Consider the following 18,559-nt stretch of genomic DNA (forward strand, 5'->3'; position numbering starts at 1 on the left):
CAACAAACGTGAAACAAGTTAGAATCCTTAAGTCATTTTTCTTTAGTTAGAAATGCCAAGAAATTATCAGTAATTGATCAGATCTTAGAATTTCAAACAAACTTGTTAAAGGACATGAACTCTACAAATGTCAAACAGCCATATTTGTTCTTTGTTTATAACTAAAACAATATTGCAGTGCATTAAGTGTTTTTTGAAGGAAACTAAGAACATTTTTTCTATATTACCTTTGAATAAAATGAGATTAAACATTGCTTTTAAAAATCATGTTTATATTTTCCCTATCAAAATTAGGGTTCATATAATGTTAAAGCATGCTGTACTGTAAATTTTTGTGAATCTGTAGTAATTAATATTGTGAGGCATTCTATCATTTCTACTTAAATAGGCACTTTTCTTGCAATGAGTTTGTGAAATATTAGTAGATTTAATAGAAATAGGAGTCACAGATGTTCTATTCTCTTGTTTTTCTCTTTGGGGTTATTGTTGATATTTGAGATATGGTATTATTATATAAAATTAATTAAAGCCACATGTGCCTAAATACCTGAGTTAAGATTGGATGAATACACTCTTTTTTGCCCTTAAAAGTAAGTGCTTTGCAAATAAACAAAAATTACTAACAAAACAAAACTAAAAAAATCCACAGTCTGATTTTTTTCTTTTTTTGAGAAGTTATTTGAGAAGTTCTAATTTCCAAGGTATGGTAGCAACATCAAAAATACATTTGACTTAATAAGAGAGCAACCATTTATTTAACATCAACAAATATTAACTGAATGTTTCCTACATGCCATTCAAAATTACAGGTCCTCAGAAAACAGAAGTAAATGAGATAAATGAGGGCCTTCTCATGTAGTAGTTTACATTCTAAGAGGGACAAACAATAAATAAAGAACAGAAACAAGAAATATCAAAAACAAGAATACCAGAAACAAGACAATATCAGTAGAAGAGCTACTGTAAATTAGGTCATCAGGGAAGCCCTCTACAAAGGTGATGAATAGCAAAAAGGAGGCTACAATTAGAAAATCTAAGAGAGGAGTGTTTTTAAAAGAGGGAGCAGCTAGCCCAAAGTCCAGAGCAAACTTGGTGTATTCAAGAATGTAGAATATGTGTATGAGGTATGTAAATTAGATCTCTATCTGTAATTACACATGATATTATTTTATATAAAAAACCTTATGTAGAGTTCAAGGTACCTTCATTTTTTTTGAATTCACCTCTAAATTGTGTAGAGTTAAAGCACATTTCCCAGCATATCTTATTATCAACCACCAACTTTTATTAAGTGTCCTTTTTTTTTAACATCTTTATTGGAGTATAATTGCTTTACAATGGTGTGTTAATTTCTGCTTTAAAACAAAGTGAATCAGCTACACATATACATCTAGAGTGAAGTAAGTCAGAAAGAGAAAAACAAATACCATAGGCTAACACATATATATGGGATCTAAAAAAAAAAAAATGGTTCTGAAGAACCCACAGTCTGGCTTTCATTCACAAATTTTATTTTCATTTTTTAGTTTAAATATGCTGTTTAAGTATTTTTTACAAACCTTTCCAAGTTACATATTTTACTTCATATTTTCTCCCTTCAACTTGATAATACCCTATAAAATGATGCTAAGGTAACTGTAGAAGAGCAGGAGGAGATTAAAGCTGTTAAGTACCTCTTTATTATGCAGGTTACCTACATCATCATTTTCTGATAATGCACTTTCACTTACAAATCTCCCTGTTTGGTAGAGATAAATTCTGCTAACACACCAAATAAGAAAGTAGCAAGAAAAAAAGTGAATAAGGTAATAAACAGCAAAGTGCAGCATATCACATATTTAAAGAATTTGTTAGTCTCCCCAAAAGTAGATGAATCATCAACAGAGCCTGAAAATAGCACCACATCAAATGTTTTTAAGGACATTAAAAACCTCTTCCACTTTACTTTGAGGAAAATCTGAAGGCTAATATAATTTGAGATAATTCAATTTGGAGTTTAGATAAGAACTGTAAGAAATTTACCATAGCAGGTCTTCTTGTTTGAGGAAAGCTTCATCAAGTGTGGGCAAGCACAAGCAGCACTCCTATTATGATTGATCAGACACATATGAGAGCAGGGGCCTCTGCCATCATTAGCTGCACAGGGATTGGGAGCTGTAATTACACAGTGAAATATTAAGAGTGAAGAAGGAAGACTAGATTAGGGGACCTCTGAGTTTGACAAGGGTTATTCACATAATGATTCAAAGTGAAGTTCCCTACATAACACCCATTACTCGAGTGATTAATATGACAATAACAGACAATCATACACAACAATTACATGAATAAAACATTTTTCCTCCTTGAAGATAACAACTAAGATAACTCCCTCAATTTCCTCTAAGAGGAATGGTATGCATTCTATTGCTTTAGAAGCAAAGATTTTTTTTTTTTTTAAGGATTTAGTCTGAGAAATAATCAGGAATAATTATCACATTTAGTATAAAATAAACTCAGGTAGACTATCATGCCAGTGTTGGGAGTTCCAGTGGATGTCGTTATTTTCCTACCATAGCATATAGATTCCCTTCTTGCCTTAGCACGACATTCTGAACAGTTTCCATAGGAAACTGCTGTAACATATACTGTATACCCCTTCAGGCCATTTCTTCTTTTTCAAATCAGAGGCCTATGTGAAAAACATGTTTGTCTTCCTTCATTATAACAACATCTACTTTTTTTTTTCTCTGTATTAGCTTATTCCATGGCTAAAGTTTGCTCCACATACTCATACTTACTATATTCCATTGTATAAATAACATGATATATTCAAATTTAGAATGGAATATTAAATTTGGCAATTCAATGTCATTCTCTCATTCTTTTGTGTTTCTTATTTTGTCATCATGCCTTTTGGATAAGATTTTAATGTCAATTGATCAAACTGTTCTTTCAAATCTCATTTTTATAGAGCCTACCTAGTAGAATAAATTCTTTAGAACTATGTTTGTCAGTTGAAGGCATGAAAGTATTATACCTTCTGATCCCACCAGCAATATTTTAGTTTTCAACTAAAATCTTCCTAACAAATGGATCTATTGTTCAGTGTAATAATGTTAGTCTTGTAGACTTTTAAAGCACAAAGAATAAAAGTCAATAGGTTATAATAAAAATTGTAGAGAAATTAACTGAATTTAATAAATACTCAGTGTGGCTTTTGCCAGTCTTCACACCCTCCCCACAAGATAACAAAAAAAATTCATGTCTGTGTATTCAATTTAAAAAATAAATAAAAGGAAATGATGGGCTTCTCTGGTGGCTCAGTGGTTGAGAGTCCGCCTGCCGATGCAGGGCACACAGGTTCGTGCCCTGGTCCGGGAAGATACCACATGCTGCAGAGTGGCTGGGCCCGTGAGCCATGGCCGCTGAGCCTGCGCGTCCGGAGCCTTGCTCCGCAACAGGAGAGGCCACAACAGTGAGAGGCCCGTGTACCGCAAAAAAAAAAAAAAAAAAAAAAAAAAAGAACTACCATATGATCTAGCAATTCTACTTCTGGATATTTATCTAAAGAAAATGAAAAGACCAACTTGAAAAAATATATACACCCCTATGTTCATTACAACATTATTAACAATAGCCAAGAGATGGAAGAAACCTAAGGGTCCATCGATGGAGAAATGGATACAGAAGATGTGGGATGTGTGTGTGTGTGTGTGTATAATGCAACATTATTCATAAAAACGACAGAAATCCTGCCATTTCTGGCAACATGGATGAACCCTGAGGGCATTATGCTATGTGATATGTCAGATGGAGAAAGGCAAATACTGTATGATATAACTTATATGTGGAATTTAAAAAACAAAAACAAAAACACCAAGCTCATAGATACAGAGAACAGAACAGACTAAAACACCATAAATAATATTAAGTTTAATTAATATTAATTAATTAATATTAATATTAATTAATATTAAGTTCTCATCATAGGTGGCATTCTCTCTAGTAGACTAGAAACTAGAATATCTGCCCTGAATTCTGGGAAAATATGTTATATTAGATCCATATAGTAAAAACTTCCTTATTTTATGCGAAGTAGAGAAGACACATATAAATCATCTTTTAAGTAAAGATGTCAAGAAAATCTCCCCTCAACCAAATGAGTTACACTGAATGTCTCACTTCCTTTCTATATATATGAAATTGTCAGGAAAGCTCAGAAGTATCATGTTTCTTCCCTTTCTATGAATTTGCTAGGGATCATGACAACGTGTGTAAATCAGTTATTAAATGAAATACAATGATTCCATTTTGAGGGAGGGAAAATATAATACATAGACCCAGGCCATTTTTCATGGTCCAATTCATTTAAATTTTTCCAAACATAAAAATTAAAGTTCCCACAAAAGACCAAAAAATGTGGGTACAAAACCATATAAGTACACATTTTTACAACTATAACAATTAAAACCAATCCCATAAGTGTTTATGAATAGATACTCCTCCATACTGGTGGAAGGTTTTAGAGAAGAATATCTTTTTTTTTTTTTCCATGAAGAACTCCTCTTTTACTTTTATTACTTTGATTATATTTCTTTTTTTTTTCGCTCTTTTTTGTTTTTCTTTTTTAACATCTTTATTGGAGTATAATTGCTTTACAATGTTGTGTTAGTTTCTGCTGTATAACAAAGTGAATCAGCTATATGCATACGTATATCCCCATATCCCCTCCCTCTTGTGTCTCCCTCCCACCCTCCCTATTCCACCCCTCTAGGTGGTCACAAAGCACCAAGCTGATCTCCCTGTGCTATGCAGCTGCTTCCACTAGCTATCTATTTTACATTTGGTAGTGTACATATGTCAGTGCTATTCTTTCACCTTGTCCCAGCTTACACTTCCCCTTCCCTGTGTCCTCAAATTCATTCTCTACCTCTACATCTTTACTCCTGTCCTGTCCCTAGGTTCATCAGAACCTTTTTTTTTTATTCCATATATATGTTAGCATACTGTATTTGTTTTTCTCTTTCTGTCTTACTTCACTCTGTATGAGAGACTCTAGGTCCATCCACCTACCTACAAATAACTCAGTTTCATTTCTTTTTATGGCCGAGTAATATTCCATTGTATATATGTGCCACATCTTTATCCATTCATGTGTCAATGGACACTTAGGTTGCCTCCATGTCCTGGCTATTGTAAATAGTGCTGTAATGAACATTGGGGTGCATTTGTCTTTTTGAATTATGGTTTTTTCAGGGTATATGCCCAGTAGTGGGCTTGCTGGGTCATATGGTAGCTCTATTTTTAGCTTTTTTAAGGAACCTCCATACTGTTCTCCATGGTGGCTGTATCAGTTTACATTCCCACTAACAGTGCAAGGGGGTTCCCTTTTCTCCACACCCTCTCTGGTACTTATTTTTTGTAGATTTTTTGATGATGGCCATTCTGACCGTTGTGAGGTGATACCTCATTGTGGTTTTGATTTGAATTTCTCTAATGATTAGTGATGTTGACCATCCTTTCATGTGTTTGTTGGCAATCTCTATGTCTTAGAGAAGAGTATCTTTTTTATTGTATTAGTGGCATATTCTGGTCAGAATCATGATTTCTTGCCTTATTTCAATTTAGTTAAATCCAGTATATTTATTGAATACCTATTAGGCACAAAAATGACTAAGCTGTTTTCTCCCTTTAATGTTCTCATGCTTTGTAGGTTTGGAGGATGAAAGGAGTAGAGGAGCTAAAGGTAATAGGAAAGGATTAAGGTGACTGCTCACATAATTTAGGGTGTGTAGAAAATCCCATGTGAAAAAGAAGGATCAATTATATAAGAAAATTAAAAGTGATAAATTTCTAATTTCTGGAAAAATAACTAGATTTAATCAGAGTAACTCAGAGAGAGAGAGCACAGAAAATTTTACCAATGAGGACATTTTGGTAGGAGAAATAGTTTCAAGGGAGAATTAAGGCCAAATATTGAAGAAAGACACAGGACAGACAGAATTTTTCAACCACAGAGGTGAGTATTTTTAATCAAGTCTAAAATAAGACAATACCACATGAATTTAAAATAAGTCTTGAAGTGTGGTCCATAAGACCAGAAATGCCAAGGAAGTGTAAGATCTGCTTACTCTACACTGAAAGAGGGAGAAAAGGAGAAAATGTATCCTCTTTGAGAAAAAGCTTGTCATTTGAGTATCATAAGTCTCAAACAAAAATATGCTAATGATAATGGGAACATTATTTGCATTGGAATGAGATTTCCATATGTTATGACATATATCATGATGGGTAAGAGTCAGGTAAGAGGTATAAAAGAATGAGCTGATGTTACACAGAATGGCCATGGTACCCTGGGGAAAAGAAACAAAAAAAGAAAGAAAAAGAAATGTGAGGCTTAGAATTAACTCTGACAAGGATTGAGTGGAGGAAATGAAATCACAAAACCAAGTTAGAGATTACTATTGACCAAAATGTGGAATACGTGGGGATAGGTAACACACATGTCCATGTGAACTGAACTCTCTTAAAATAGAAAACCTCAAAGCAGATGGTTTATCCTTTATTATACACTATTCCCTTTCTTCCCAATATACTGCACAGTGACCATTTGGGGGCCAACATAAATGTGTCCTTGGTGTCTTCCTTTAATTTACTGATCATATTTAGGTAATAGACTCCAAATCTGAAGACATTCCACAACTTCCCACAGTATCTTTTACTGATGCAATAACAGTGACTAAAACTTGGGGGACTTGGGTTAAAACACTTAATTTCTAAGGTTTCTCTATTTGTGTGTAAAATAAATAAAAAGCAAAGAAAAAAATCCTGAGCTAATTAAAATAAAGGCTGGCACCACTTCCATCATACAATACATAAAATATTAATAACTGTTAACTTACAAAAGTTATTTTACAGTTTGAATATTATATGATTAAGGTAAAAATATTTCTGGTGGTTAATTCATAACAAGCACTTACCCTGTGGCTGACGACTGGGATGGTATATCTGAAGGTCAAATGGCTGTGCACTAGTTTTCTGAATCACACTGACATTCTGCCCTGTCCACTTATTGGCTTTTGACAATGTGTTGGTCCTCCAGTCTGTCCAATAGACATCACTCCCATATAGAGACACGGCGAAGGGATGAGAAAGATATTCATGACCTCGGATGATTTCTATCATGCCTGTTCCATCATAGAGGGCTGAATAAATGGCATCTGACCTACAGAAAAGGAAATGCATCAGTAGTATATCAAAACTCATTCAGATAGTCCAGTGATGTGCTTATACTATTTAGATAAATGACAAAAAATTTGTATAAAAAATATTTTACGGGCCTGTATCTGATTTGTAGAAACATTTAAAAAAAGCCATCAAAATGAAAACAAACAAAAATCACCACTGATGTCATGATACGTGCACATGAGAACAACTTTTATTTTGTAAATATTATCCGAGGAAGGTAACAGAGAATAAAGAAAAAATCATTTTCTAAACCTGGCATCTGTCCAAACTATCCTTTTTTCAAAGTGGTCCACAGTGAGTCCATTAGGCCAAGCCCCTGTTTTCATGTCTTTGTAGATGGTTTTTCTCCCAGCACCACTCATGGAGGCAGATTCAATGCGAGGAAAGTTGGCATCCCAATCTGTCCAGAAAAGAATTCTGAAGAAAAGGAAAGAATGCTCTTGTTTCAGTCATTCATTTCACAAATATTTATTGAGTGCCTATGACATGCTAGGCACTGTCTAGGTAAACAATCACAAGAGAAACAGATGCATTATCTACCCTCACAGGGCTTATAGTCCAGTGGGGGAGACAGACTAAATAAACACATGAATATAAAATTACACCAACTGAAATATGTTCAAGAATAATTTTGTTATGAGAGAGAATAGTAGGTGCGTGATCTACTTAGAGAAGATAATCAGGAAAAGAAAGCACTTTGAGGAGGTGATATTTACACTGAATCTGAGAAATGAGGAGAGAAGTGTAAAGAGCAGGACATGAAAAATAAACAGCAGATACAAAAGCCCTAATGGGGGGAAAAAGTGGGTGACTGAGGAACAGAAATAAGGCCAATGTATCAGCAATGGGGCAGTGAGGAGGAAAGGGGAAGAAGGAAGAAGGTGAAATTGAAGAGGGTGATCTTGCAGGTGATCTTGCAGGGTAAGGTAATTATTTGGGATTTTATTCCAAGGGAATAGAGGTACATTTAAGCAGGGGAGAAACATGATATCATATACAAGTGGATTATAGAGAGGCAGGAGAATGGTACATCAGGTGGTTATTTTAAAGGACCAGGCAAAGACAGTAGTGGTTTGGGATATGGTGATAGCAGTGAAGTGAATAGATTCAAGGAATATTTTGGAGGTAGAACTAAGTGCCAGGACTAAATGATAATTGGATGTAGGGAATGAAGTAGAGAACAGAATCATGGATGACTGTCAGTTTCTTGTTTTGGTATACTCAGAGTAAGGACAGACAGAGGGTGTGCAGGGAATCCATTAAGTGAAATGGGAAAAATGGAAGAGAAACAGATTTTAAGAGCTGGGAATTGAGTGTGTATGGGTGTGGATAGCAATGGAAAGTTTAGTTTTGAATTTTTGGATCTTGAGATGTTAAGACATAAAAAAGGAGATTTCCAGGAACCTGTGTGGTACACCAAGGTGAAGTTCAGTGAAGGTGGCAGAGTTGGAGACATGAATTTGAAAGTATTCTGCATGGAGATGATACTTAGATTCACATGAATGGAACAGATCATATGACAGAGGATACAGAGGAGAAACAGAAGGATATCATATATTTTGATTTATACAAACGTGCAAGTGTTATAATACAATTTATTTTTTACTAAATACTACTTGTAACTCTACATTCATGGCGTATAAACAGTTCCACACGATAGGTATCAAATGTTTCATGTTGTGCATTTGATTTCTAAGGCTATTAGGTAATAGATAGTTTATGTTTCATTGACTGTGGCCTAAACTGCTGATGCATGTTTCTATAGTATTATAATATAGTTACACAACAATTCCACATTTATTACAACTAGCTAATGTTTGAGTGCTTACTATACGTTAAATACTATTTTCAGAGCTTTATATAGATTATCTCATTTAATCCACCATGAGACCATGGTTAAAGTTATCCATGTTTTACAGATGAGAAAACAAGCTTAGAGAAGTTAAATTACTTGACCAGGTTATATGGCCAGCAAGTGGCAGATGGAATTGGGAAACTGGATAGCTTAACTTCTGTTCTCATGCTTTTAACATCTAACTCTTTAATATCATGTCACTAAATAAAATAACAAAGGGAAAGCATCTGGTACTGGAGTAGGAACATGGTTGGTAATCAATAAATGGTAGTTGCCTTCTCTACCTTGGTAGTAGAACCAACCCAATGGACAGCATGGAGATTTGGGGAGGGAAAATGCAAAGAACTGGAGAGACAGTGACAGTCCAACAAATTTTCCTATTATCATTTCTGACAACATTTTGGTCAGAAGTGGTAAAGTTACTGGTAAACATAAATTTGTTTTCATTATAATTGTATATAGCCTTGCTATTTTGCAATTCTTCCATTACTATGAATGATCCTTAGGTATATGAATTTGGTGGATATCTTGCAAAAATGAAACAATCCTCTGGAACAAAATTCAAAATGCAATTCAAACTTTCTTCTCTTTTAAAAAGTTTATTATATCCATTTAAGGAAATGTGGAGTGATGTAAACTAAGTGTTCATTATGACTTCAATTTTTCAGAGGTATATAACCTCTTATAGGATATGGGAATTACAAATATGAAATGATTGGAAGACAATACAAAACATTATAGAATAAATTTAGTAAGTATGTGTGCTAAAGTCATGTGTGATCAAGAAGATATTGACCTTCTTGATGAGTAGGTTCCCATACAACTTAAGTACTAGACCTTCAAAAAATGTCATTAAATAATTGTGTCAGCTTTGAATAGTGGCAATGCATAGGTTTTTGCATCAGTCAAGCTTGCAATCAAATTTTCGATCTGTCACTGATTCCAGCATACTTAACCTCAGCCTCTGTTTGCTCATCTGTAAATAAAAACTCTGATAGTACCACTGATTGGAGTATTTGATGAGGTAATGGATGTAAACAATTTAGCACACAGAATGACTAGCACATAGAAACATTTGTGTTTACACAAGCAACCACACACATATTCAGAGAGCATATTCTTTTAAAGGCAAAATTCAAAGTCATTCCAAACTATTAAAGAAATGGAGAGAGAGAGAGAGAGACAGACACACACAGACACAGAAGGAGAGAAAAAATGACAATTAATACTAATGTCAATGTTTAAATGTTACAAGAGCATGTATGTGAAGGTAGATTAGTTTTATAAAGTAAGCATGAGTCAAAGCCATGAGAAAAAAATTCAGAGGAGTAGGTCATAGAATAGGTTTATCTCACAGAATATCTCTTAAAAAATGAGTTTATATTAAAAAAAAAAGTTTTTGTTTCATTAGCATCTTTAGGAGTTTCCATAGCTCTGGTGGTGGGAGTATATCCACAAAAACAATATCTAAATCATTCATTGTTTAACCACCAAATATTTGAATAAGTTACATAAACTGTTGGGGAAGGATAAAGATGAACATTAATATATCAGAGGACAGTGTATTGATAATTGTTGAAGCTGGGTGATAGATACGAGGGAATTAATTTTACAATTCCTTTTATTTATGTATTTAAAAATTTCTAAAATAAAGGTTTAAAAGTGCAACTAACCCAAAATTAAGTAAATAGATAATTTTTTTAAATGTACCAGAGAACACTTATAAAATCTTATTGCTGGGAATCTTTTTCTGAAAAGACTAAAGTTTAAGAATAGGATTGTTTTGTATGAGAAAGTGCTAATTATCTGGAAATATCAGTACTATATATTGTTTATAAGTTATCATATGTAATCTGTTGCTAATTAAATAAAAAATAAAACAAAGGTTAATTAATATAAAAATGGTAGGCTATTTGGTTAAGTAGTTGAATGCCTCTCTTGAAAACGATGAATATGAAATGAATTATGTGTCTCACTTCAAATTTAATTTTGGATGCACACAACTTTTTACTGACACCAGGTTGTTACTTATCAGCTTCCCTTTAAACGTAACATTGAAAAATTAAGATTATTTGAAGAAACAAGACCAACCTAGCATCGATTAAATTTATGATGATATCTTGACACACAAGGTAAAGTAGAGAGATTTGCAAGTTTGAAAAAGATTAGGAAAAATAATCCCTGAAAACAAACAGTGAATTTGAGAGTCATAGGTAGTCTGAGTATCTGTGGATAAGATCCCACTAGATCTAGAGAACACTGTACTCCACACTCTGGATTGATGACCCAAAGACTTCTGAAACACTGTCTTTTGCCTGTATAACAAATAGAGAATTGGTGTCTCTCTTAACTTTCTACCTTCTTCTGCCTTATGTGGTTGCAGCAATTCCCAACACGCATATAAGTAACCCTGCAATTCTGCATTCTCTATATGTAGGTTTACTAGAAACAGACACTGTAGACTTTCAAATGCATGTTTCTAGTGGACAAAAATGTATGGCTTGGGACACTCTGAGGAATTATAAAAAAAAAGTGGTCCCTTCATTTCTTCACTAAACATAGCAGCATTAAGCTGTTTCTTCTGCAGTGGTCACTAGAGTCCTATCTTTCGTTAATTTAGGTGGGAAATTTCCAACACTTTTTATAAAATACATGTTCTAGAATTAGTTCCCCTAAAAATGTTCTTAACCTTGACAATAGTCAGTTAACAATCAATTTTAAAAGTTGATTTCAAGGATCATTGTTTCATAAAATTCTAGGCACTCTTTTGTACACTTTACAATGTGGTATTTTAAAAGAATCATTTTTCCCTTATTACTTTCTTTTTACGGTTAAAATGTATTAGCATTTCAATACCTGCATTATTTCTTCAAGTATACAAAGACTGAATATCCCTTCTTACAGGACATATAGAAATGTTCAACCATGATTGCTTTTAAAAAAGGGACTACAGTCTACTGATTCTATAGTTCCTGCATTCACAGGTTAGTCTGTATCAGGATTAAATTGGGTAAATGGACCATGAACAACTTGTACCATTATGGGCATGAAAGAGCTGTTATAATCTATCAGCTCAAGGTGCAGAAGGTGAAAATAAAGGATCTTGGCAAAAAAAAGAGGTCACTTATCTATAATCTTTAGGCCTTCTGAAACCAACAATGTTATTAGTTTCATTTAGAAACGCTCCCAGATAAAATTAAAATTTAATTTAGATGTCTCACTAATCTTCACAATTACTATATCTGCTTTCACCAACTGCAATGGTTATATCAGAGTCCATCTATTATGACAAATGAAAACTAAATACCAGTAAAGAAGCAGGAAGACACCATGCAGTCACAGGAGCATAAAGGCAAGGAAAGTTCAAGAACTGAAGTGAGTACCCTGTAGATTCTGAACTCCCTGGTGCTTGTTACTCCCTAATAATAAACTTGATGTTTAGAGGAGATTCATGTACTCTTTCAGGTCACCTCAGCAATAAATGTATTCCTTTAAAATGGAATGAAAGAAAAATAGCTCCTCCATAAGGTTCCCAATTTAGCATCTTGGAATAACTTGTCACTTGGGACACTGGGTCAAAACCCAGAATACGGAAGGAATGTAACATGATAGCAAACATGTCTTATAATGTAAAATGAAGGTCTGTGGATTCTATGTTGAGGAAGCAAAGTATTGATTAAAACATTTCTTTTTTGAGATTTGTAAAAAAAAAAAAAAAAAAAAAGGGTCACAAAGACCTTGACTGCTTCAGAAGATCATGTGATGTAAACGTGTTTTATGGGGTTAATGTTATAGCCTGCTTTTCTTCTCAGCTGTGCTGAGGGAGCAAAGTGGCTGGTTGCAAACTTTTTCTTTCATTCATTATTGTCAAAGAAGATGACAGTATTGCCCATGAGCGTATTTTACTGTATACTTCCCTCTTTAAGGTGTATCCTTGAGTTCTGGTAAGTTTCACGTAAAATAAAGGTCTATTCATATGCATTAATTTACTGAACAAGAGCTTACTGAGCACAATTATATATATCAAGGGCAGTGAAGGATTTCATAGACATGGAAGCAACTCTGCCGTCAGAAAGCTTATGATCTAGTAGGAAAGGTAATAGCATTTACACAAACTACATTTCTCAAAAAATTATCCAGTGGGTTTATCCTAAAATAAAAAATTTCAAAAAATGTTTAAATGTCTTTGGAGCTCCTATAATTTTGATTCACAGCTTTCTTACCTATTTCATCAATAATGTGAGAAATAAGGGAATACTTATTTTTACTAGTCTCTCAGCCTACTTTATGAAAGGTCCAATGTTTAAAAATGTCTATGAAATTTTCACCAAAATATCCAATAAACCTGAAAATAAATTTTAATATTTGCACTACATTTTTAAAATTTAATTGCTACATTTTAAATTTAAATTTACAACTGGGCTCTAAAGGTATTTACATGAACCTCATATTTAACCAACACAATCCTTTATAAAATAATTTTTAATAATAAAAATTCTATCATATCATATGACACCCAAACTTGTCAAACTTTTAATTTATTCCTAGAGTTAGTGAATTGACACTGCCATTTGAACTTTGGTCATTTACACCAGAAACAATTTTACAAGTGTTATTTCTTCACCCATTAAATAAAATTATTACCACTGTAATTATCTTAATTAGCCTCACAATTTCGTAGTAGCAATGGAGGACATCAACTTTCTCAGAAGCATTATCAAGTTTTCCCTCCTCAGAGACTAGCTTTCTATACCAACTTTCAACTCATAGAGAATATTTTACTTCTGGAAATCCCCTTATATCACTGAAATAGTGCCTGATATTTTCATTTAAATAGCATTTGTGGGCTGTGTGTCTTTTGCATTTCTGTTTTCTTTTTCTCTTCTCAGGTTGGCTATTCCTCAAACAAGCTGAGATAAATAAATTTATTCTAAGCATTGTCAGTTCCAATCTATAGGAAAAGAAGCTTCAATTCCCAGATCTACTGCTTTGCTTGATCAGACTATTTTCAAAATTTTTATACACGTGTTTTATTTATTTGTTTTTTTTCTCTCTGTGTGCCATTTGTTTTTTGGGAAGCAGTTCTCCTACCATGTTGGTATACTTGCTAAAATTACAACTTTCTCCAAAATACCACTTTCCCTTATACAGAAAGTTTCTCATGCAGATAAAGCGCCGGTACAATGTAGATAGGTCTAATAGGTGAAAAGTTCACACCAGTAGCTGTTACACTGAGGGTAAAAACCTCTGTTGATGATGGACCTCTGTGGGAAGTAAAGGGTCAAGATTGGCAATCTATTTGTAACCTCAGGGACAGTCTGTTTGAAAAAGGGAATTTCTCATTAGACACAGATGACCTCTTCCTAGTGAACTGTTATTACAGGAGGTAATGAGTGAAATGGGCAAAGCGTAAACCATGTAAACTGGAGGACATACCTAGAAGATACAACTGCCTTACTTAACTCTGTATGACAGTTTCTAGGTCCATCCACCTCACTACAAATAACTCAATTTCATTTCTTTTTATGGCTGAGTAATATCCTACTGTATATATGTGCCACATCTTCTTTTCATTCATCTGTCAATGGACACTTAGGTTGCTTCCCTTTTCTGGCTATTGTAAATAGTGCTGCTATGAACATTGGGGTGCATGTGTCTTTTGAATTATGGTTTTCTCAGGGTATATGCCCAGTAGTGGGATTGCTGGATCATATGGTTATTTTATTTTTAGTTTTTTAAGGAACCTCCATACTGTTCTCCATAGTGGCATGGACTTATATACACTACCAAATGTAAAATAGATAACTAGTGGGAAGCAGCCACATAGCACAGGGAGATCAGTTCAGTGATTTGTAACCACCTAGAGGGGTGGGATAGGGAGGGTGGGAGGGAGATGCAAGAGGGAGGGGATATGGGGATGTATGTATATGTATAGCTGATTCACTTTGTTATAAAGCAGTAACTAACAAACCATTGTAAAGCAGTTATACTCCAATAAGGATGTTAAAAAAAAGAGATACAATTGCCGCTCTGTTGATTGTGGCCATATCTCCCTACTTTTGTGAAAGAAGCCAGAAATCCAGAGTTGTATGCAAAATCTTTCAATATTTTAAATTTTGGCAACTAATTCAAATAAATGTCAAACTCTGTGGAAGGTAAAATAAACACAGCAATGAGAGTTGCCAGTTTGGAGCCTTGGTCTAGACAAGCTGCCTTGTCCCTTTAATTTCTGTATCTGAATTGAGGAAAAGGAAAACAAACAGACTTCCCAATCTATTGATTTCTGGGTCTTGGGAATAAACCAGGCCACAAAGCAGAGAGTATGGGCCAGGAAGCTGACTTAAACACAAGGTTCCCTTTTCTCTCTTCTCATCTCACTAAAGTCCCTCCTGGCTGACTCCCCCCTCGCCTTGGTCCTCCCTAGACTTTGTATTACTTAAAGGTACAGAGCCAAAAAAAAATTTCCTTTCTACCATCCTTTAGACTTGACAATGATTTTGGATTAACGAAACGATTAGCAAAGAAATAAACAATTAACAGCAAGAGCAAAGCATTCCCATGTAGATGAGTTATATATTATCTTCCACATTTTCCCAGCTCCTCAAAACAATGTAATTATAAAGAAATTATTATCCCTGATTTACAAAAGAGAAAACTGAAATCTAAGGGAAGACAATACACTTGAGTAGATTTCCCAGAGGATAAATGACTGAGCAGTTCTGGAACCCTTGTTTTCTAGCTCCAAATCCACTGTCTCTCTTCTGCTCTTTCACAAAGGAACACAGGGAAACAGTGGGGGCAATAACCTGAATTATACATTTGACCTTGTTTTCCAGAATCATGTGTCTTGTCCTTCAAATATCCCCGTAATTAGCATCTCAATACTGGACTCTTTCAAGCTTATTCTAATATTCTTTCAAACTAACTCCAAGTATATACAAATATCAATACAGATACAAGGTGAGGTGGTTAACATGGGTGACTGTTTGGACCACAGACTGTGGTTTGCACCCCTTAGAAACAATTACAGCATCTCTTTGGCAGGTCAAAAAGAAATTCATTAAATTACTGCTTTAAAATAGAGTTACAATAGCTTCTAAAAGGGCCGAATGCCCACATTTAGAAAAAAATGTTCTATCCCCTAAAATGTAAGCAATCCTATAACAAAATTCATGGTAACAAACTAAAACTGTTGAGATATATCTATATTTATAGCTATATATATATATATATATAAATATATATGTACACACAATTATGTATGTATATAATTGTATATGTACATATAAACACACACATATATACACAACTATGCACAAGTATATATACACACATATTTACATGCACAAAATAAGCACTATGACTCATAATTTATGAGATAATTGAATTCAGTATTAATTTGAAAGATTATTTTTTATGCCTAAGTGAATCTGTGAAAGGCAAACTTATTTACCCATATCTTGGGTCCAAAGCGATGGCCCGGGGGTGTTCCATAGCTCCTGCTATGAGTGTAGTTCTTAAGGAACCATCTAGTTTGGCCACTTCGATTTGATCCAGATTGCTGTCTATCCAGTATATGTTGCTTGCTATCCAGTCAACTGTTAGTCCTTCTGGGGTAGCCAGGCCATGCTCCACAACCACTTCAATGGCACTGACACCTACAAAAAAAGAGAAGCCAACACTTGCACCCATTCAAGGAACCTGTTAAGCACAAAGGAAAAGGCCTACTTATTAGCAATATGAAGTACTTAACATTATATTAACCTTGAGAGATATAGTGCAAAAGTGTTACCTGGCACAGAGGAAACTAAGAAGGCCCCAAATTTAGAATCACTGATCTTTCCCAGCAGAGTTTTTTGATCTCTTAAATCCTTTCAGTGACAGTATAACAGAATTTTAAAACAACTCTGAGGCTAACAACAACGTTTAGGTTGCAAAAAAGTTATTTCGTGCTTCTGACGTTTTAGTCAGAACAAGGATTTTGGAAATAAAAATGATGTGCTGGTTAAAATTGGTGCAATTTAATTCAAACGTTGATCTTCAGGGGTAGAATAAAAAGAAAAAGTCCACCTGGGGTAACATGCATCATAGCTAGTCAGCACCCACTCTTTTTTTGAAGCATGCCTATAAGATCACTCTTGATGCATTTAACCTTAACAAAAGCCCCAAATCACCCACCTCCACACCATAAGCCAAGTTTTATGGCTTGTATGTTAAATCCTGCAAGCCATGAGACTTGTAGGATATAACATGTTTGCAAATAAGAGAAGAAGGCAGAAAGTGTGGTCTAAATAAAAATAAGCAATTTGGTAATACCCAGCACTACTCTTATTTATCCATTCCTTAATTTATTTTGGAATTAAATATATATATATATATATATATATATATATATATATATATATTTATATATATATATATATTTATATATATATATATATATTTAAAAAACAATCCTTTTTCTAATAGGATAGCTCTTTATAATTTATGACATTGCCAATGCTTTTGTTAGACTTTTAATAGTGTGGTTTTTTTGAACAGTTAACCATCTAAAGTCATTGATCTAAATCCATCATTTGAAGTCAGTACCTTGCAATATGACACAGGACACAAACTCACAGATCATAATTATATAGTGTGTTCAAATACTATATTTTTCCAAAATTGTATAGGTGATTTAAGGAGGAATTTCAATGGTGATAGAAATACCTGGCCTTTGGAATGTTACACAGATCTAAAATTTTCAAGAGAATTATTACATATATTTATCTCAAGGCCTTGCTACTAAAGAACGGCCTAGATCGGAGAAAAGAGATGTCAAATCATGGGAAAAAGTATTTAGCTCATATTTGTAATCTTTGTAATAATTCATTATTTCTTTGAATTATGCTGAAAGGTGAAAACCAAATAAAAACAAGCTATGTTAACTGACAAAAATATGACTACTAGTATGTAGGAGACAATGTTTTTTTTCTTGTAAATAAATTTCTTCACCAAATATGCATGAAAAAGTTCACAACTTGAAAATGGTGTGAACAGTACAGGCCTTCACCACTTCCCTCCCCTATCTTCACACATATACTTCACATCCCTGGTTTTACACATATGAGGGAGAAGATGAAGAACCAAAGGCCAAAGACTAATCAAAATTCCTTCTGATTACAGCATACTTTTCTGGAATTTTCAGTTAGAAATCAATCTGAACATTAAGTCAACATTGTAACAGATGTACCTCCACTTTCAGAAAGCTTGCCCCGGTATATTCTGTCTTCTACAACATCTGTCCAATAAAGTAAACTTTGATTGAAGTGAAAATCAAGTGCTATTGTGTTTCTCAATCCAGGAACAAGTAAACTATAGTCTCTTTTATGAAGATCAATCCTTCTGATCTCATGGCGAATAGAAAAGATGATGAATGCTTCAAAAGGATCTGAAAATAAATTTATTTTAATAGGCTTATGAAAATATTTATAG

The 18,559-nt window shown here is 34.0% G+C and overlaps 1 protein-coding gene across 1 annotated transcript in view; it reads right to left on the bottom strand.

The window, feature by feature from the left end:
* The window catches only part of LRP1B (LDL receptor related protein 1B), a gene marked incomplete at both ends in the record, with an annotated part of 1,860,945 nt that overhangs the window by 621,193 nt on the left and 1,221,193 nt on the right, over positions 1 to 18,559 (bottom strand). Inside the window, 5 exons of the mRNA XM_079710778.1 lie at positions 2,023 to 2,154; positions 6,963 to 7,207; positions 7,483 to 7,647; positions 16,539 to 16,743; positions 18,318 to 18,515. Of these exons, the coding sequence (XP_079566904.1) occupies positions 2,023 to 2,154; positions 6,963 to 7,207; positions 7,483 to 7,647; positions 16,539 to 16,743; positions 18,318 to 18,515 (945 nt within the window). The remainder of the gene's footprint in view (positions 1 to 2,022; positions 2,155 to 6,962; positions 7,208 to 7,482; positions 7,648 to 16,538; positions 16,744 to 18,317; positions 18,516 to 18,559) is intronic.

This window comes from Hyperoodon ampullatus, assembly GCF_949752795.1.
Source record: "Hyperoodon ampullatus genome assembly, chromosome: 8".
In the NCBI taxonomy this organism is placed as follows: Eukaryota; Metazoa; Chordata; class Mammalia; order Artiodactyla; family Ziphiidae; genus Hyperoodon; species Hyperoodon ampullatus.